General features: G+C 41.8%; 1 protein-coding gene across 7 annotated transcripts in view; it reads right to left on the reverse strand.

Annotated features, from left to right (window-relative positions):
• Positions 1-22,554, reverse strand: part of elavl4 (ELAV like neuron-specific RNA binding protein 4) — a 64,461-nt gene that overhangs the window by 17,682 nt on the left and 24,225 nt on the right. For 6 of the 7 annotated variants that reach the window (XM_085928086.1, XM_085928083.1, XM_085928085.1 and 3 more), the window contains 4 exons: positions 19,654-19,740; positions 16,168-16,414; positions 7,429-7,532; positions 3,557-3,710 (listed from right to left, as the gene is read on the reverse strand). In XM_085928086.1, the coding sequence (XP_085784212.1) occupies positions 3,557-3,710; positions 7,429-7,532; positions 16,168-16,414; positions 19,654-19,656 (508 nt within the window). In that variant the 5' untranslated portion in view covers positions 19,657-19,740. The remainder of the gene's footprint in view (positions 1-3,556; positions 3,711-7,428; positions 7,533-16,167; positions 16,415-19,653; positions 19,741-22,554) is intronic. The other variant, XM_085928084.1, reaches the window with a different exon arrangement.

The raw sequence follows: 22,554 nt of genomic DNA on the forward strand, positions 1-22,554 counted from the left end.
AGGGCTCTGTCTCGGAGCTACTTCTTTTTACGAGATTCCACCACTGTGCAACATTTTCCATAAGGTCACCATCCATTTTCACTGCTATGTGGATGACAGCCAATTCCAACTCCACACCAAATTTAAAACAACTCTTCCATTCTCCTTCCTTCCTTAAGGACTGCTTGTCTGAACTTTAACTACGGTTCTCCTTTCCTCAAACTGAAGAGTGACAAGACTAAAGTTCTTGTTCTTCCTACTCTGTCAAATACTTTGGTAAGTTTGCACATTTTTAACTTTGGGAGCAATTTATATTTTATTCAGAAATGTATACATCACCACATATGCGAAAATTGCAATGACAATGCATGGGAAGTTCTAACGTTTGTCTGTCTTGTTTCTTATTTCATATTAATATTGTGGTTGCTTATAAGAGCGTTTTAATTTGCAGAACATTTCTTGCCTGATGCTTTGTGTCTGTGCCTGTGCTTGGCAGTGAGGAAATGCTACTGCAGCATGACTCTTGGGGACACTCTTAAATCCTCCATGTTTTTAATCACCACCATCTCCTTCCGTCTAATTAATCATTAACATTTCTCCTGCTGATCCTTAACCTTCTGGGGACACCTTCAGGTACATCCCTGGTGTGTGCTAGTATGTGTGTGTGTCTCAGTGGTAGTTGCGGCAGCATTAATGGCTCCCGCACACACTATTTTTCTAGTCCTACTTCGAGCAGCACCAACCTACAATTTACTTGACTGACGACTGCGACCTAGTTTGGGACTTTGGACACATTTTTACCGTTTTCCTGCCCTAGACAAAAGAATGAATTAGTAGTAATGGCACTGTTATCCAAAGTAGCATCGGCAATTAGTTGGAAAACTTGGTATGTGTTATTTAATTGATCTGCATCAAGTAGGAAAAGAAACTAAAAGGAGCAGAACAAATAAGGAAAACAAAAACATATAATTATCCCCAAATATAACTGGTGGGGATGCAAATTTGCTAATAATTCAATAGCAATTTTGCACCAGCTCTGTCTTCAGTCTGTTTACTAATATCTCAGTTCTATGTTCACTGCCTCAGGGTTATTCTGAACGTGTCCTGTATTTCACTTTAGCTTGCTCGTGGATGTTAGCCAAACCTCGCCTGACACAAAAAGGATTGCCACTGGAAGCAATACAACAACAGTTAAGGCCCAAATTATTCATTACCTGGACACATTTGGAAGTAAAGTGAATTTGTATTTGTTGACTGGGTATATTTTAGGGAGAATAAAAATTTGATTAGTGCATTGGTTACACCGGCACGATAGCCATCAGTTCAACACCACTGCAAGATAGGACCATTAAAAAAAACAACAACATTGTTTAAAATAGTACAAGTCAGCCAGTTTTCATCAAAAATATATAAGTGCATTGAGATATGCATTTAATGACCAGGCTTGTAAATAAAAAATATTACATTATGCTATTAAACAGTTCCAGTCTCCCCAAAAAATAATATTGAAAGTTATAAAAAATGTATACTAATGAATGTAATTAAACAGAATGTAAATTAAACAGTTTTTGCATCATGATTAATTCATTACAGCTCCTTCTGGTGTGTGCGATGTGACCATTGGGAGTAATATCAAACAGTTAGGCAGGCGATGAAGGCTTTCACCACTTCTCTACGTTCCTCAGCAACTGCAGTAATATTCGCCGTTTTTGCCAAAGAATATACCCTGCGAGAATTACTCTACTGTTCCTGCAACACGCTACGTAGATGCCGTTTGCTATCCCGTCTATGACGTTTGTGATATTAGCTGTTTTGGGCAGAAGATAAAGAATATACCCTGCGAGAATTCTTCAACTATCTGTTGACGTACTACTGCAACTTGCTAACTCGCTACGTAGATGCTGTTTGCTAGCCTATCATTATTTGTATTAAGATAGTGGATTTAAGGGTGAGGTTATGTAATTGTTTCATGGATAGTTTGACTGTTTTAAGTTATTTTGTTCCTTTTGCGAAGCACAACAACCTTGGTAAGAGCAAAATACATCTCTTTTACAGCTTCGGTTCATTGTTTTTGGGTTCCTCCACAGAAATGACCGCTTGCTAGTCTAGAATGGCAACACGATGAATTATTGAGTCCAAAGTGAGCCAGGCTGCGGTGAATGCCTAAAGAAGCGTTGCCTTGGCGTGACCAGCCTCAGGTTTGTTTTATTCATAGTATGTGGCCCGAGCTGTGCTGCTAAAAATGGTTGAAGAACATGCATGTGGGTGTGAACAGATGTGTTTTCTGTGGCCTTGCTGTGTTGCTTCGCAGCGAATCCCAGGAGGTCTCTGTCGGTTGCGCGGTGATACATTTGTTAAGGAGGCGATGCACTAAGTGTGTGGCGATTATTATAGAAACTGTCTTTTCGCGACTGCCCTTTGCTCCCTCCCTCGTCTCATTTCCTCTCTTTCACACAGTTGTCCATTTTTACCCCGACGTGCTTTTATTTTCTCCACGTCGGCATCGCCTTTTTTTTTTTTTTTTTTTTCCCCTTTCGCCTCGTCACCCCGCCATCTACAGGCAGTCCAGCACTTCACTGCCAGCGCTGATTTATTCTGCTTCATCAGTACACAGTGCACATAAGACTGGAGCAGGTTGCAGCCTGTAGGCAACACACATGCACCCCACCATCCCGTCTACACATAAATGCAAACACACAAATATATAAACGCACAAGTGGCGTGAAATGGATCCAAGAGATGCTGGAGGGTGCCGTCTGAAGCACAATAGGCTGATGTAATTCAATGTTTAGGATGGAGTGTAATTGTGTAATTGAGCATGTATGTTTCACAGCTTGTGCCTCTCATATGATCACACTTGCACCCAGAATCATTTTCACAGTGCAACACAGTTTTACTTGAACATGAATTAAAAAAAAACCCATCTTGGTCATTAATTTTGAAATTCTACTTCTATCCTAGTTAGTCTAATTCTTAAAAATGTGCTTGCAAGTTTTGACATTTTACATGAAGAAAATCTTACCACACGCCACCAAACAAAAATGTCCCTAAAACAGAAATTAAAATTATAATAATCTTGCCTCAATTTACGAACAAATATACTTTGCCAGGGTAAAAGCTGGCCTGTAAAAAAAAAAAAAGGCCCTATAAATGGAAAATCAAATGTCTTACAAATTTGACACACCGCAGAGAAGAGTGCCTTTAGCAAGCCTGCCAAATTTTAATGAATAAAAAAAACAGTCTCATATATTCAATCAGGAATCATTAAGAATAAAGCTCTTCTCCCATCTTTTTGAACGTTGTGGGCGTGTCCACCGAATGTGCTAAAAGATTTGACTTTCACCTGTCAACCTATCAATCAAATGTTACGACTTGATGCTGCGTTAGTCGTTAACTAGCCAGCTCGCGCTCTAACATGCTACGAAAAACTGACGTATATTTGCGGTCGGGAATTAATCGTTTATGTGGGATGTACTGAATATCCTCCGATACTAGAAGCTGTACGGATGGATGGATGAATGGATGAAGCACATTTGAGTTTGCCTAAAAAAATAAGGAGGTGCTGCCCCATGGATACCTGTGACCTGGTCGACAAGAATGCGACTGGTGATGATGCGTCCGTACTGCGAGAAGAGCTGCTCCAGTTCTTTCTGGGTCATGGTCTTGGGCAGTCCGCTCACGTACAAGTTGGCGTCACGGATCGAAGCCGAGCTGGGTCGCGCGTACGAGACCTGCAACGCATGAAAAGCAGTGATTGATCGAACTTTGTGACATTAAAGCGTAACTATGAGAAACGTTGCATTCGGGATTAAGAGAATTTGTAACAATGGTGAGATAGTAGTTGTCTTCTGGGTGAATCGAAATCTTTGTTCCCTAAGGTAGTTGGACCTCGTGTTTGAAAAGGAGAGCTCCAGTTGTCTGGGGAACACGATTAATACTCTTAAGACTTGGACCTCAAATGTAATTGACTCAATCCATTCAAGGCATTATTATGAGTTGAAATATAAAAACGGTGATCTTAGATGTCTTTCTCAATCTGCAATTTAACTGAGATTTAAGTCATAATGCCATTGCTAAGATACCAGAATCCTTTAAGCTTTTAACAAGAGTAGCTTTACCATGCAAATTCTGAAGACAAGCTTGTATAGTTAAGTTTGATTAAACAATGTCATGGTGCACGTGTTGTTTTGCAGCATTGGGCTACTATTTGAACTTTTAACTACTAATTCTACTTTAACTTACATAGATTTGTGATTCGCAGCCAATGTGGTTTCCTTTATGTAGTTGGTTTCAACTTTGTGCCCAAACCTAATTTGGATTTTTAAGAATGGTTCGAGACTTCATTTGTAAATACAAACAAGGTTTGAATGGAACAAAATAAAAAAAAAGATACAACACAACTGACTTGCTCCACTGGATAGATTCTATGACTAGAGTAAAATACGATTCCTTTTAGGTGACAAAAGACCAAATCAAACCACTACGGGAATAAAACGTTTTCCTCCTTCCACCAATTACCCACAGCAGTTCTGTCACCTCTTCATTGTCACACATTGATCACGGTACATCCCCTTAAGCAGAATGTCCAGACACAGAGAGCCTTTCAGTGTTGCTTGGCAGCCATTTCCATTCGGATGTCACCTCAGACGCTTCCAAATGGCAGCCGGCGTTGCTTTTTTTTTTTTGTCTGTAAACTTTTGAGTTGTCACACCAGGTCCCAAACATCTTCATGTAGACCTGACTTTGCTTCGGCAAAGTTTCAAGAAAATCCCATTAGCGCTAGCGGTGCCGCCGCTGCAGTCAACTGGAGCGGCTTTTGCCTGGCAGTGCTTTCATTAGTGCTGACAGGTGGAGGACATAAGCCATCAAGTCAGTTTTAAGTCAGGCAAATATGCCAGATATGTAGTCACATCCTTGAGCTAGTCAACTCTTGACTAACAGCCGGCTTTCCCCGCATTCGTCACTTTTAGCACGTCTATACTTTTGCACGAATTCGCCACTGGTCTCGCCGTCTAGTTCTTTACGGCAAAAGTATTTTGTATCCGGACCCCCACCCACCCCTTTCCTCGCTCTCTCTTGCCGCCTCATTAAACTTCTCCTTCGTCCTCACATTTTGAAGCGCTTTCCCTCTTTTTTCGGCGCTCCCTCATTTTCTCTCCTTGTCAGCCAACTGCAGATGTCTAATCCATCAACACCTCCTCAAGCTGTGAGCGCTATTGTGTAAAAACTGCGCCGCATATGTGTGTGTGTGGAAAAGTTGGAAAAAGTCAAAGCGTTAAGATTAACGTACGCACAGGCACACGGCGTTTGGATGTGTTTGAAACGATGTGTGTCACAGGGAGATTCCGCCACCTTTGGCATGCCGCTTCCCCTCACACCTCAGTCGGGGAGCGGGATCGCAGACTGACAACATTGGAGGTGTCAAGATGGAGAAAGCCAAAAAAAAAAAATCCAAGGCACTACACATTGCCTGAGGATGCGTACATTTTGTCTTAAATGTCCCTGAAAAAAAAAAAACTACAAATGTGGCAACCTTCATTGTAGAAAGAAAGCACTGGCTTTGAATTGACCCAATTTGCTTTAGAGACACTTAAATTGTCAGAGAAAAGAAGTAAAAGTCACGTTACTCCCATTTCGGGCTTCGTGACGAATTGATTTAATCAATTGACAATCAAATGCCAATTTTCTTTTAGCGGCTTTTCAAGTTCAAAGCGTACCGCCACTGGCCGCCAAACAAGATTACAAAATCACATGTTGCCAAATAAGTCAAATATCACGATAAAGAGCAAAAATATGGACAGAAAGAGTTTGAGATTTTTTGTTGCCTTTCATTTGAAGAAAGGGTGTGGCCATTTATAAGTTATAGAAGTAGTGATTTATTTTGATTCATTTTTGTAACCTCAATTACAGAGAAATCAACATTTTAGGAACATCTTTGATTATGATGAGGTTTGCTTGTGTAACACAAAGCATTACAGCAAAATGAAACATTGTTCCATTTATACCTCTCTGTCACTGTCAGTCAAAGCAGACCATATAATGGAAGAATATTGCGTAAACGGTCCTAATGTTATGACTGGCCCGGTATATTTAACAATGTCGAAGACTGAATGCGGCGGTTGAAAGAAACTCGTCATCCAATCATTTGACCACATTAGTAAGGAAAAAAAAAAAAAAAAACACGAGAGATGGCGGTGAGCAAATAAAGCTCCGGGTGGAAAGGGCAAGTTTTTTTTTCAATGGCGGTTTTACACAAGAATCGTTGCTATTTTATCATTTGGCGCTAAAAGCAATAATGAAGGTGGAGCAGTTGTGGTGGATCTGATATGCAAATATATGCAAATGTCCTACATATGGATGACAGACAAACACGTCGTCATGGATCCGACCGAACAGAAGCATGCACGCACGATCCAATAGCTCAACACACACACACACACACACACACACACACACACACACACACACACACACACACACACACACACACACACACACACACACACACACACACACACACACACACACACACACACACACACACACACACACACACACACACGGACACATCACATATAATTGTGTCTCTTTGGCAGCGGTTCAGCCAGAGGCAGGCCACGGTACTGAACCCGGGCCAAACAGAGCGCATCTGCAGGAGAGAGCGGGGGATTCTCCGAGGGTTTTCACAACTGTGGGCTAATCCCATCCTATTACATTAGATTACATCAGATTAGATGTGATGAATTTGATTAGATTGGATCAGATTAGAACAGTTTGACAGCGATGTGGATCCAGGGATTACCCCGGAGCCACAGATTACTGGTCTTCTTGAAAGCGAGCAGCTCAGGCACGGAGCCGCTGTGGGAAATACAGTGGAGGAAATGAAAATACAAAAACAAACACAAACTACGGAGTGCATTTGATGAGATGTGTCTCGGTTAGCACTTTGACACTTTACATCAAGCGTTGCATCAAAATATAATAAGAAAGAGGCTTTATATATTTGAAAAAACGGATGATGACATTTTATTATCTCCCAGGAACGTCTCAGTAATTTCAACATGACAAACTGACATCTGGAAAGTAAAACTCATGTCAGCTTTTTTACTTTGTTGTTGTTTTTGTCAATTATTTCCGAGCCTCATGCATGTTAATAACATCCTTCCCTCGCACTCAGCTACCAACGACAACCCAAATTGGCTTTGGGAAGAGAATGTTTGTTTTTTTCCCCTCCACATTTGTAAATAGTAATTTTCAAACAGACATTGTTTTTCTTAAAAATACACAATAAATAAAACACTTGACTTGAAAAGTAGGTTGGATTAGAATAACATTAGGATATTTTGCCAATGATAATTAATATTGATACTCTATTGTGAAAGACTCCAATGTGTGAAATGGAGCGATATCGACATTTCTTTTTATGAAAACACCGGCTTTGACTGTTACCTTGATCGTTTTGGTCTGAAGTCGGAGTCCGTTTAACGTGTTGATGGCTTTCTCCGCGTCTTTTGGATCGATGTAGTTGACAAAGCCGTAGCCCAGACTCTGACCTGAGCGAAGAAGGAAAAATAAGTTGTTAGACTTTCAATGACATCTCCATTTATAGTCATCACCAAGTAGAAAAAGACCAAATTGATATGGATGAAGTTCATTCCAGGAAAATTAGCTGAGATCTCAGCAAGAGAACATGTTTATCATATATATAGATATATATATTTGGTTTATAAAGTGAAAATGCTACATTGATTCTCGGTTCAGATCACCATTCTTTATTTGTCAAACTCTGGCCTACGGGCCAAATTTGGTTCGCAGTGTAATTACATTTGGCCCATTAAGACATTGAGTCAATACTAAAATTGCAAATTGTCCTCACTTTTAAAAAATAGAGATAGCAAGTAGCCCCAAAATAACAAACTAATCACAACATACATCTTCCGTCAAGACTTGGTAGCGATCCAGAACATCAGGATGGATGACTGGTGAAGCATCAGGAACAAGTCACATCTCTCAAGCAAGCCACACAGCAATTAAAGCGTGACACTAAATGTATTTGAGGGCATATTTGGCTCTCTTTAGAGCAGCTGTAAAGTGTCCTCAGCAGCAGATTGCATTTGAGTGTGAAGCAAGCCTGACGTCTCCCCCGTACAGATCAAGCCTTTCAACAGGCGCTGGACTTAAAGCAGACGCCCGCAGCCATCAGGGATCTTCACTCGGCTTGTTTTCCTCAAACAGCCCCGATCCACCGACACGAGCGCAACGCATCCCCGTCGGTGCGGAGAAGGGCAGCGTGCGGATATTCATGTTAATGGGAACAGACAGCAGTTAGTCGCAGACAAAGTGAATGGCAAAATATAGAGTGCGGCTGTTTCGCAGAATAAATACATTTGGGCTGTGGGTATCAGCAGTGTGCATTGAAGGGGCCAGGAGGGACTCGTAGTTCTAACATCAAAAAGATGATGATTTTTCTCTTCTCTGCTCTCCTCCCTCTTTTCTTCTGGATTAACTGCGGATTATCGAGGCTCTCTATTGTTAATTAAAAGGCAGACATCCTGGAGAGACTACTGCTATTTATAACTAGCCGGCCGCTCTTCCATCTCCTCCTCCTCCTCGCAGCTGACATCAGGTGTTAACTTTGGCACTTTAAATATAACTAAACAAACAATTTCCCCGCATGGCTTCACTCGTTTAATAAAAAGGTGCTTTTCAATCACATATATTCAGGTGAAGGAGTTTTGTGAGATGGATTTTAGTCAGTGAGCCAGAATAAAATACTCGTTGAACTTGCCCGCTTGATAGCAAATATATTCTACAATAGAATTCTTGACTTTAGGGAAGTAGACAAATATCGAAGTCACTGAGCTCCTTTTTCCACCTTCATGCGATTCGACTTTTTCTGGAATGTCAGATAAAAGCAACTAGATAGATAAACAGACTTTATAGCAGACTAGAGCGGGCGACAAGGCGGGTCAATGGGGAGGCCATGTTGGCAGGGGCGACTTTCCCGTCATACCAATGCACAAGGAGACGTTTAGGCCAGGTTAGCATGGGAGAGAGTTTCTTTAAATCCGATAGCGCATCGATGTTAGCTTTGTGAGCATGTCGATTTATATCTGTAGCAGTAGCTCAATGTAACAAAACAAGTTTCCACTGCACTGTGGTGACATCCATTTTAAAATGGCATAAATAATAAAATCAAGTTTCAACTCTTCTACAATCCTGTATATGAAACCGTTTGTATTGTGAAAAATATTTTTGTGTGACTGCGTTTCTTCAGTATCACCTCTTTGACCTAAAGCAAGACCACTAGAGAAATAGCTCAAAGTGCTGGTCCCATGAGTGCATATGACTAGTGATGCATCAATTGCTTGCTACACTCCAGTCAAGCTTTCACCATCTGTTTTGCCCTTGCCTGCCACTTTCTCACCCTCTTCCCATCATCTTCAGCAAGAAATGTGAGGTTTGACAAGCGCTGTTACCAGAAGGTTAGCTGGAAATTAAGTGTTCTGCTGAAGAGCACTCGTGTAGGGCAGTCTAGAGGGGGAGCTGACAGCCAGGTACTTAATGGTACCGAGACTCTTAGCGCTCATGAAGCCATTCAAGCGGCCAAACTAGGCCAACTAGCGATGAACGCTACCAGTGTACATTTAGTGTCCTTATAGTCACTATCGACTTTCCGACATATGCCTATTCCGATGCCGGCTTCTCGAGATATAAAAAAAATAAATACTGGTGTTCTTTCTACGTTCGATTCATATCGATCTGAGGAAATCCGATTCCGAGCATTTTACCCTCAACGCAAAAAAATAGTGCCACTTCAAATCCAATCTATAGGGCCTCACATTTTTGTTCTGATCTAAATTCAGTTTGTCTGGGCTTGGTGAAGGTATAAAAGTTAACTCTACATACTTTGTAAGTTGATGTGCAAAGGCTGGCATCATTATTGCTAACTACCCATGCTTACTTCCTTTTTAGCAAGGCTGGGGGAGGCCTTCAGGGAAGAGGGTGGTACATAGACCTTCTGGCGTCCATCACTTCCCAGGTAAGCATGTAGATGAGCCAAGACAGAGGCATACATCTGTTTTCCACACCAGGAAAAACCCAGGAGGGGATTCCACCCACCACTTCCCTGCTGCTATAGAGGACCTAACAGCAGGGAACAACCAACAGACTGCCTGCTTTGAGGATGGGTGGGTGGGAGCGCCAACGCCAACGCAATAGACTGGCAGATATACACACACATAGGCACATACTTAATCAACCAATGACAGAAGCACACATAAACAAACACAAGCAAGAAAGTGTGTCCTCACAGCAGGATGGTGAGGGCCAGAATGCATGGCAGTCAATGAGTCATGGTGTGCCTGGAGGGGAGGCTGTTACTAAACTATTAGATAGATAACAACAAAGAGAGTAGAAGGCACACGTCCAGTCGTTTTCCTTCGTCTACATGCATACTAATACGTGCCCCCCCCCACTCAAATAAACAAATAAATAAATGCCTGTGCATAGAATCATAATGACACTGCTGCAGGATCAGCCCTTTATGCTTTATGCTTCACTCAGACAGAGGCTAATCAGATGTTGACTCGGATTTTAAATGGATCATTCAATCTGACATGATAACCAAAATATCGAGAAATATTGTTTTATTTATCCAAATAAAGGATAAATCGTATCCCGTGCCTTCAATTCCAAGTTTAACTCTGCAATATTGAACTTTTCAAAATCAGCAATCACATGTAACAGAATATAAAGAATGACACAATTTGTCTATAATGATTAATTAACCTCCACTTCCTGCAGGGGGCAGTATAATATGGTCATGTTTCCACAAAAGAAGAGCTTCATCACCACTGTAATAGACGACGGCTAGTATCTTGAAAATCTTTTAAAGATGGGTCACGTGTCGCTAATCAAAAGGTCCGCGTGAGTCATAATCTATTGTTAATTAATTATGATGTCGTAAGAATTTCGGCAGTAACAGTAAAATAGTGACAAGGCAACTGAGCCAGGAGTGACGGATGTGCAAATGAATGGCGATTCAGTCAATGAGTTGTGAAATTACTATTAATTAGGGGTTATTGGTAGTTTAGCCCTAACTTCAATTACCATTCCATGCACCGTGATTGAAATTCAGAGTCCAGCCTGCAAATGTGAAGCTGTGTATACTGTAAAACGGAGCGATGGATTGAAATTACATTCAGTTCCCATAGGGGCCAATCCAAAGCCATCAAGCAACAGGTGAGATGTATTGACATGCTTGTAATTGTGTACGGGTCGATTTAATGGACAGAAAACAGAAGGTTATACTGTCTGTCATATTGTTAGGCAGGCAAAAAAAAAAAAAACACTTATCCAGAGAACCAATTATAAAACTCACATACTCAGCATGAGCATATTGGTTAATGCTAATTACGGCAAAAAAAAAATAATTTCATTAAGTACAGCATGTGACATCGAATGGAGAAGCCATTAAGATGCAAGATGAATAAGCTCTAATGTGGTTCTAGCTCACAAAAGAATTGTCTTTTCACTGATAAATTATCTTAATGGAAACACTAACTTATATATTTTAATTGTCAATTAAAACCAAGAAAACCAAATGATGCATTGCTCTTCCTAATGTCCTTTTAATGAGGTTAGATATTCATTTTTCCTCCATTTCACCATGGCTTGCTTGCTGTGCCAGTTGCACTGTTTCTTCTAGCGACTCGTGGAAATGCGCAGCAGTAATAAAAGGTGCCTTCTTAATGAAAATTATGTCAATCTTATAATGCAACTTAATTGGAATCTTGTGAAGCCTAACAATCCACTTGGCAATGATATAATCATCCAGAGATGAATTTCCACAAGTTTCTGCCCCCCCCCCCCCCCCCCCAAAAAATGGTACTATAATATATATGATATAGTAATGGGTGTTTGCCACAATGACAGTGCACTGCTTTATCACTTCTAGTCGATGCACTATCGTGAAGAAGACGAGGGTGTTAATTCAGCGCTCTTTAGGCAGAAGCACAAACATGTTTGCAGTTTGGCACGCAAAGGCAAAAAGTGCTGCTATTTTGAGAGCGGCTCATGCGACAAAGCCATTATCTCTGTGGATATCTGCAAAGCGGCATGGCTGGAGATGAAAAGTCACATGAATAAAAACACCATGCTAAAATATATGAATGTACATGTATAGATAAATATAGTCATTATCAATGTATGGCGTGTGGCAGATATTTTCCAGGTTTGCAAGAGTGCAGTGAGGGTCATGTTCTGTAATGTTCATGTGGACAAGGTTGACAGCCATTATTTTGTCCTTTTTTGTTGTTGGTGTACTTTGTGACGATAAGAGCCGTCGTTGCTTACATGAAAGCATTCTCATCGACTTCCATCATCAGGCGCTCACAGTGCACTCTTTGATATGGAGTGCTTCGCTAGCATGAAGAACATTTTATTTGACGTTGTTCCATTGTAATGTTATTACCGCTTCTTTGGAAATAGATGGTTAGCCATCAAAAATCAACTGGAAGGACTCGCACTTGTCTTTGAAAAAAAAAAAAAAACCCCGCCATTATCTTTCTGTGACAAAGGCAACGTTGTGTGACTTAGTTAAAATGGACAATGTCTTTTATATCTCCATGATTATAAAATGTTTCCAAAAAAATAGTTTCCAAATTCATGACAAATCAGAAAAATCCAGGAATGCTCTTCGAGGTTCCTTCCTATTGTGGCATCATTGTTATCAATAAAATGACAATATTAAGAAAGTGGTCCTGTGCTGATGCAATGTCACATGATCTTGCCTCTAAATTATTCCATTTAAGAATCTGCCTGAAATTTAAAATGATTTCTAAAAGTTGCGTTTACACTGTCATGCAATTCGATTATGGAGGTCGCGGTCTCTCTGAAGAGTTAAAGAGGGTTAGCAACGTAAACAATGGGAAGAGACAATTGAGTAAAGTTGCACAAAGACACCATGAAAACAATCAGGCGTTAAATAATAGTCGGCGGCTTAAATAGCGAAATTCATAAACAGAGCCGCACGCAACCCCCGCGCACGCATATCTACAGTGGATCTATCTCCCACTCACTCATTCAACACGTCTTTCCCTCCTGGGTTGCCAAGGTAGCAGCCAATGTTGCAGTCAGGAGGCTCCCACTCGCCGTTCCCAAGGCCTAGCTTCTACCGACATGCAAAGAGCTGAGGGACAAACAAGCAGAAAGGTAAACCGCCCCCGCACGGTGGCTCCCTGAGCTGGCAGCCAGTGGACCGCAGCCTGGAGTGTGTGGGCTAGAAGGCAAGCTGACGGCAGACGGAGGAGCCCCTTTGAGTCTTGGATAACCTCGTTACGTCAACCTTGCACAACCTGGACCTCTTCACCTACTTGGACTCCATCTGAGGAGAGCTGAGAGAGGAGAGCAAGGCCTCAGCTAGGGGGGGGGGGGACCGGCTGGCTTTTTCCTCCTCAGGTGCGACGTACCCAGAGGGACGGCGGGTGAGGAAACCAACCCCGAGGCACATTCATTCTTCAGACAGGACGCCAACACAGGGGACAGTCACATCCTCTGTGTTCCATGTAAAGGGCACTCAGAGAGGAACAAGAAGGGACAGAGATGGCCTGAAATGAGGGTCACGGGAGGGGCAGTGCAGCCGAGCGAGCTTTCAGCATGTCCAATTCTGGGACCTAAGGAGACGCGGGGGGGGAGGGAGACTTGGGAGGGGTGCTCGCTAAAAGGAGCGAGACAGGACGTTCCTGGGACGCGGGATTCTGAAACTTTAATGCGTGTCTGCCTGCTTGTGTCTGCACTTCTGAGCCTGGCAGGTCTTTTAATACCTGGCTTTCGGAGACGTCAAGATCCTTTTTCATCCGCTTCCCTGTCAGCCTCGTTCACGCTTTCTTTACCCTTCAGTCCATTTCAGGATCAGATGAATGGGAGATAGGAGACCTGTACCAGATCTTCCGCACAATAGTTTTGGGAGGGATTTCAAACTTGAAATGTTTTGTCAGCATAGAGCGGAGATGGGCAACTTAAATGCTGAGGGGGGCGGCGGGGGGTCACAATCTTGAAATGTTTTGTCAGCAAAGAACAGAGATGGGCAACTTAAATGGACAATCTTTCATCTCTGCTACTTGTGCGCCACATAGGATGGCACATTTCCGAAGAAAATATATGCATACGTGCACAATTTTTGAGAATCCACTAAGTCACATGACAACAATAAAACGCTTCCCCTCAACTTGAAATTTCTGTTTGGCTCACACAACTGTAAACCATGATCTGAATCGTTTTCCTACTTATTATTGGACCTTGTGTAAAGTCTCTGAAGATCGCTGGTTACAAGAACAATGCTATCCTAAAGTAAACAAAAGGAAACAATCGTGTTTCCCTGTCAACAACTTACAGGGCTTAAACTAACGATTTAAATCCAGTATACCTGAAATGTTTTTGTGCATGAGAATTGTGTTGGCGGCAGGTTTTCACAGGCCGCCTGTCAGCGGAGGAGCTCCGTCTTGAACGATTCCAGCTGACATCACAGTCTATTTATTTTTCATAGCCAACATCTGCTTGGCTTGCTACAGTGTCATTACGATTTGCATCAGTTCAACAGATTCCTGGTATAAATGTGATACGTTGAAGGTGACTACAGTAGTAGGCAAAACAAGTCGGCTTCATTAAACGGGCTTAAGGATGCTATCCTTCATGTTGGCATAAAAACAATGTGGCATAAATTGCTCCCTGTATAAAAAAAAATAAATCGGTTCCAGCTTGCGAAACGGTTTTCTTTTCAATTGTATAATGAAATAGAAAGGTTTTATTTTTTTTTCACTAGACAGCTAGCTTAAAAAGTATCACTATACCTTGACAGTGTGTCAAAGCATCACGTCCTTTTCTCTTCAACTGGAAAAGCCACCATAGTCCGCACACTTCATTCAAACAATGACACGCTTTTTGTTACATATTTGCATTAAAAGTAAGCGGAAACATAGCCCATTCACAGGTGAACGCCTGCAGCTTAAATTGTGTGGGCTGCGTGTAAGGTAGCATTAAATAAAAGATTAACCTCCGTGTCCCTGCCGTGTTATGAGAGCACCACTATGCAGACACAAGCAGCAGGTAAGCAGGAAGAACAAGTACGGGGAACAAGCCAGACACCCAGAGGTAGCTTTTCAAACTGTTTCAAGTCAACCGCTGTGACAGGTGCTCAAGTCTCCGCCCAGCTAGCCAGGCCTCACGCCACGCTGCCATCCACAAAGCTGACAGGAACCCGTAAAGAGGAAGGCGGGGCCGCATCTAGTATCCTGCTGAACATCTCCGAGATAGATGGAGTCAAATTAAAATGATCAAATGGCACATCGGAAGATTGAGATTGATAGACGTGAGGAAATATCTACGCTATGCTAGCAATCTAACGTAAACTAGGCTCGTACTGGAGCAGGTCCATGACGATTGAATTTACATCCGTTAGGAAAATCACACCTAGGAGGAAAATCGGGCGGAGGGAGACCATGGTGATGATGATGATAGGATCACAGTGTTATTTTGGTATACAACAGCCTCCATTATCTGAGTGACTCCATTTTGTGGCCTATTATTACAAAAGAGGGAAATGACTCTGAAGAGGAATAAAAGGGTATCGTCGAAAGTTGGCTTTGACTTCTCTGGTCACTGGCCACATTTCTCCTCACTCCCAAAACTCCTCTTTCCGGGAAATCAAATCCAGAGCTTTTGTCAACACTACACATATTTCTTCCAGTGTTGATGTCTTGTTTGTCCGTCTGCTCTCTTCCCAGTTTCCTGCTGCCTGTTTGCTTTTTAATGAGATTATCAAAAGAGGAGTGTCAGTAAGTAGGATCTAAAATGAAAGCCATTATCGAGCATTATCCAAGAGACGCAGCCGCCCCACCCTCCGTGATCCATCTGCCGCACGGCCACCCACACCGCCACCAGCGTGAGATTACAGCGGCAGGAGGTTCTGTTTAATTCTAACATCTTCGGAGAACATGTGCCACTTTGCTGCATTGCTAAGTCGCAGAGCTGGAAACCACAGCGAGTGCAGAGATGTTACAAGAGGCACCACGCAGCTGTCGGCTGTGTCAACAGTGTCTTTACTGTTTTATGGAGCAAATGCAAAGCTACTTTTAAAGCTTGTGATGAAACTAGATGTAATGGACTTGTAAGTCTTTAACGGCGTACCTGTGATCTTGTCGCGAACCAATTTGCAGGATTCGATTTCTCCGATGCTACCGAAGAGGCTGCGGAACTCCTCCTGGGTCATGTTCTGTGGCAGGTAGTTGACAATGAGGTTGGTCTTGCTGTCGTCGTTTGTTGGTCCGGTTTGCATGGGCGAGGGGCAGCCGCGGCTGTTGGTGGTGGGCCCGTTGGCTGTGTTGCCTCCTCCGCTTGGTCCGTTTGTCACCGGAGCCTCCATGTTACTGATGATCTGAGGAAGAGGAGAGAATGAGAAAAAATGAGATGGACTCAGTCGAAATTATGGCTTTAAATCATCAAAAAATATTTACACCCCTCTCAAAAAAAATCTGAAATCTGTTTGCCATCCTGTGGTGTCTTCTCAGTATTAACATGCCGTTTATCTACCTATTACATTTGGGGGAATATTAAAGAAAAAAGCTGAATTAAATTTCGATGCTAATTAAAACCGAAATTGGCATGCTGATTCAAAAATTGCACTCAGTTGTTATTTAGCACATTAATGTTTTTCTCCAGTTGACCAAATAAGCAAAATTCCACCGATTAGCTTCTTACAGTTGGATTTATCTACAGCTCACTACTATTCAATCTTAACGTTTTATTTACATACAGATTCATTTCAGATTTTTTTAAATAACCAGGATCTACAGCTCAAAAACCTGATAGAGAAAATATATCTTCAATGCATTTTGCTCAAAAAAACTACCCAACTTTTCCATGAGAACTTCACTTCTATTACGTAATCTAGACCAAACCTGAGGATTGTCATTCAAAGGTGTATCAAGTTAAAAAGTCTTCTAGATTTTAGTAACTGGGGCACCCCTTTAGCCAAATCCTGCATTAAACTACCGCTGATGCTACTCCTCTGGCACAGAAAAGTTCTTCTCAGGTTTTGAAGAGCATCTCAGGATCAAAGTGTTCTCCGAGGAACTGTGCGCTTGCATAAGTGGGTGAAAATAAGATAAAAAAAAAATAAGGGGGGAGGAGTGAGAATCAGAAACTGCAGGAAGAAGATGTAGGTTGCCTGCACACACCAGTGTGCCTTCTGATGTGTTTTGAAATAGATTTGTCACCTGTCGTCGGATATTATACTCCGGGAGTAAGGGGTGGAGTCATACATTTGCATACGATTTGTAAATAAAGTGTTTGAGGGAGACAATTCAGAATATATACTTCACGAGACAAATAGGGAGGCAGGGGTTCCCAAATTAAGAAGCTTACGAAATTCAGCCATTTCATGGAATAATTGCTAGCGACAGTCTGTATCATTTAAAAAAAAATTAGTGCCATGCTAAAACACAAACTAAAATGCAATGAGAATTTTAGCGGCTTCCAAATCATTGTTATCGTCATTAGTGCGATGGTGCCCCTGTTTACTCATTCAGGCGTGCATCTATTTTTAACAATTCTAAAATACACACAGGTAGCCTGAATTTGGAAATAGAGAGTAAAAGACCCACTTTATTTCTATTTCTGGAATAACCACCCCCACCCTGGAAAAAAATAAAAAATAAAAAATAAATAAAGTGTGCTAATTATATACTTAAAAAACAGTGTCATCAATTCATTTATAAAGTTGTGATTTAACTCGAAGCTTGAAGGCCAAAACCGGAATTGCACTCTACAGTAACCCTGTATACCCATCTTTTATATTATAAAGACTTGAAAATGTAATACATCTATTTTACTATTTAAAGTTACTATTATTTATGTATATATTCAAATGAATTCTGTTGTCCACAGATATGACACAGACCTTGCATTCAATTTTATCATTTACATTTTATCACACTTGAACAGAATATTTGTGTGTTTTTTTTTTTTAAATCAACATAATCACAACTGAGACAAAAACGATTGTTTACATTGCGTCAACAAACCACCTATTCACAAATACATAAAGAATTGTATTTATTTTCATTGAGAATGTTAACCTTGCAACGACTACCATCCTCTCAGGATACACAAACACACATCCATACTAACACACCATCATTCCCACAGTGAGGCATTTTCATCCACGCACGCACACAAACACACACACACACACACACACACGGAAGCCCACAAAACAGGAGAGAACAATGGGCCTGAACCCACAGCAAAAAATAAAGGGGAGGGGGGGGCAGACGAGGAGATGACTAAAAGCTCTCAAATTGAGAGCTGCATGCAAATTGTTCTTTTGACAGTATCCTTCTCTCCTTCGCCTCTACCACAAACAAAGACAGCCGCAATGTGAGTGACGGTGTGTGTGTGTGTCTAAGAATTGGAGAAAGACAGAACAGAATGTAAACATAACACAGTTGACTGAAGAGGGCCTTATTATGATCTAAATGTGTTTGCATTCCCCGCTGAGTTGCTCCAGTCTATCTCAGCCTTTCAACTCGATGGGACACTTTTTTTGAGAAGTTTGGCCACCAAAATGGTTGGCTCTAATTAGCGGGGACCAGCAGAGCCTGAGCGGACTTGTTCGTCCCTGCATTTTTATGCCCACCAGCATGTGTGCTCCTTAGCATGTCACTTCATTGTAGTAGAGAACACGCTGGCTGCTCCTCATCACCCACATTGGAGCTTAGAGCTTTGGATAGAAGTCAGTGCACATCCTGCTGACTGTTACAATCTTCTCTGCTTCCAATTTTTTCGAGTAGTTTTTTTTTTTTTACTGGAGCAGGAAACAATAAAAGTACACTTCACACACCCTATTTTGGTCTTGTTGAAATGAGCCTGTTTTCAGGGGAAAAGTGTTGAGCTGTGTTGAGTTTTAAATAAAAAAAGCCACCAGCAAGGATTGCATTTTCCTGCGAGAAGTCATCAGTTTGTCACCGAGCCAGCACTTGATCGCCAAGCTGCAATATTACACTTGTCAATTAGCAGTGTTAAACATCACCCGCAGTGTTGACAACTTTACCGAAAGATCAATTCTCTGCTTATAATTGGAAGCCAACAATGTTAACTACTGCTATTCTGTGGAGCCAACAAGACGAAATGCGGCTTTGACATTGTGTTTCTGACAGTTGAGTCCAACAGGGGCTTAAACATGTCAGATCTTTATTCCGTGTAGAAGCGGCTCAATTGAGATGATGCATTTTGCAAAATTCAGACTTGCTCACAAACATGTTTTAAAAACAGACACATAAAAGATTGACTTGGTTGCGTGATTTCACACTTTGGCTAAGCCCTCCTGAGACTCAAATATATCCATCCATCCATCCATCCATCCATCCATCCATCCATCCATCCATCCATCCATCCATCCATCCATCCATCCATCCATCCATCCATCCATCCATCCATCCATCCATCCATCCATCCATCCATCCATCCATCCATCCATCCACGCTCTAGTTTCAATCACCATTATTACTCCTGACGGGTAATTGTGTAAACACAAGACAACATCAGATCATATTACTTGATGGTTGTGTAAATTAGCCAGGCCCATCCATTTGGCAGCAGCAGTAGTCTCCTTACCATCTTTGGCTGTGTCAGCAATCCCTTCTCGGCCCAGCCCTGGAGCTGCGGGAGCTCTGCCTGACGCCACTGTGTCTCTGTCGACCCCTATGGAGCGGAGCACATGGAGGGAGGGGGGAGGGAAGGAGGGAGGGATGCACAGCCCACCGTCAGCATCATACACTCACTTTGCACTTTGTTTAGGGTAACATTTGGGATGTGTTGTTCTTTTGATGGCAGGAAGTGAGAGGAAGAGACAGGTGGGGTGGGGGGGGGGGGGGGGGTATATGGCAACTCACAAAGTACTATGTCAACCACTAAAACAAAAATGGCTCAGTAGTCAGTTGTCAAAAATACACCCAACTATATTGCCTCAGTGGCATTGGTTGCTCCACAAGAGAAATAAAACAAACAAACAAATAAACAACAACAACCAGCAGATTGGTGTGGTCCCCACCACGACCTTGGGTTTATGAGTATATAATGAGGGTTTCCCTCTTGCTATCCACGGGTAAACAAGCCTACGGTTGAAGACACAGAAATGTCACAAATGAGCAGGAAGTCTGTTCGGCGGCTCTCCAGGAGCAAGGCCGACTGGTGGGGGCATTAACGCCTACAGCAATGGATGCCACTAGCAGCCAATTTAGTAGGAGAGGCAAAGGGAGGCGGGATGACCTCTGCTTTCATTTACTCCTTCAGAGGGATGAGGAGAGGCAGCGGGCGATCAGTTGGAGGCAAGAAGCAAAAAGAAAAAGATGAGCAATGTGGATGGTACTCCCCATGCTTCAAAGAAAGAAGAGAGATGAGGTCAGAGAGAGAGCGAGACTCGACTGCACACGTTCTCTTGTCAATGTTTCTTGTAAACCTGCTGGAGAATGCGTAATGGAGGTCCAAGGGAGAAAGAAGTGTCAAAAAATGAAGGAGGAGCCACAGGGACAAATAGGTCAGAAAATAAAGGATTGAGCCACTTTTGTTTTAGTCAAGTCAAGACCAAAATATGTCAATGGATTCATTTGGATGGGTTTGCAAGACATGGAGAGCATTTCTGCAAAGAAACAAATGAGCGTGATGTTTGAACAGTGGAAGCTCATCAACAGATTTCTATTTAGACCAAATACTTTGCAGAATCTGACTTGAAGTTTGACATCTTGGGATTCTTGATAACTATCACACAAGTGTCAAAAGAAGTTAATTAACATCAAACTACCTTTGAGAACAAATGACAAACAACAACTAGTTAGCACCTAGCAAGAGACACTAAACTACATCCATTTTTAATGATTTAAACGTATATAAGTAAACATTGTTCTTCTCTCTAATATTACATTAGAAGCAAAACGTCAAATTAGTCAAGTCTCTCCCAATAGGCTGATTTTATGCGATGTTATGTGACGTGAAATGGTCCTAAATATATTTTAATCTCAGCTGAATTCATATTGGAGGTTCCACTGTCATATTTTCTAGGTTTTTATTCAGGTATATTAAAAAAAATACAACTGCCGATATCGGCTGGGCATTTCTCGTCGCAAAGGATAAAACAATAGCTTGGCTCAAACATCCAATCATGATCAAATCTTGTAATCAACAATTCCAAACCCAAACTGTACTACAAACCCTACATTTTCAAACGACCATCTATTAAACATGAAGCCTGAAAGAAGAAAACGTTAGACAAAGGTGAACATCAAAAGCATTTTTTTTTTATTCTTCCACCCATTCTGCAAAGCTGTCGCTTCACATAGCACATCAGCGCGGTGAGGCGAGGCGTGCCGCGACAAGCAGACAGTGCGGCGTCATCACAGCGTCTACACGCGTGCTCATCGTGTGTAACAAGCAGCAAGCAGATGTATGTGAAGCCACAATATCAGCCCAGCCACAATAGCCAATCATTGGCTAAAAAAACAAACAAAACACACCAGCATGCAAATTCATCCATCATATTCACACCCTCCTCGCATGCATCTTTTGGATCAAATCACAAATAAAGGTGCAATTTACATTCAGCAACCATTTAGATGGAAATCCGCTCATGGATACATTTTCAATTATTCAGGGAGTACATTTCAGCCTGTGCTCAAATGCCGGGAAAACCTATTATATAATCAATACGCTCTATAGGGCCATTAATATTTGATGCCACAAAAGTGCTTCCTGTCTCCTTGGACTGCTTGTCTGGGTGCTGCAGTCTGCCTCCAGCTAAGGAAGCGTCTGTACATTTGTATTTGTCTAGCGGTCCAAAAATACTAATGGAACAAACTTATCTTTGCTTTACTGTTTATGAATCCATTTTTTTTCCCAAAGCGCTCTTGTAATGCAATACTCTCTGCTAACTATATTTCACTCAGGACGGTTACGTGAACAATTTCCCGAGTCGTCTCATCTCATTTTGACCTTTGTCACGCCACTGCGGCTTTTACGGCAATGGAGCGCCGCTGTGCTACGGAGAGTGCTGAGCCAGTGCGAGCTCCCCTTCACCGCCTCTGTTTTAGCTTTCGCAAAGCTCAGACAATCGATGTAGCCCGACTTGGCCGGGGGAAAAGAATGGAGGTTGAGGAGAATGCAGAGTAGACAGGATGCTGCAGAAGCGTTCCGCTGACAGACACGCTGCTTGGCAGTTACAAAATGGAGCCAGGGTGTAAGCGACCATCTGACTCGATAGACTTTTTATCTCACCATCTTATGTCTGATATTGTTATTTCCTTATGCTGGACATTTTTTTTTTTTTCCAAGAACAGGAATATGGAGAAACCATGTTTTACATTGTGTGGAATTGATTAAAAAATGGTCCAAACAATGATTGTGATGATCAAGTTCCTATTATAGTGAAAACAAACAAAGAACCAAATTTAGTTCTTGCTTGTGCTTTTTTTTATGCATTTGATGATATTTACATTTCTCTCATGCTTTTCTTCTTGTCCTTTT

This window comes from Syngnathus leptorhynchus, chromosome 13 (genome assembly GCF_054491065.1).
Source record: "Syngnathus leptorhynchus isolate UIUO chromosome 13, UIUO_Slep, whole genome shotgun sequence".
Classification (NCBI taxonomy): Eukaryota; Metazoa; Chordata; class Actinopteri; order Syngnathiformes; family Syngnathidae; genus Syngnathus; species Syngnathus leptorhynchus.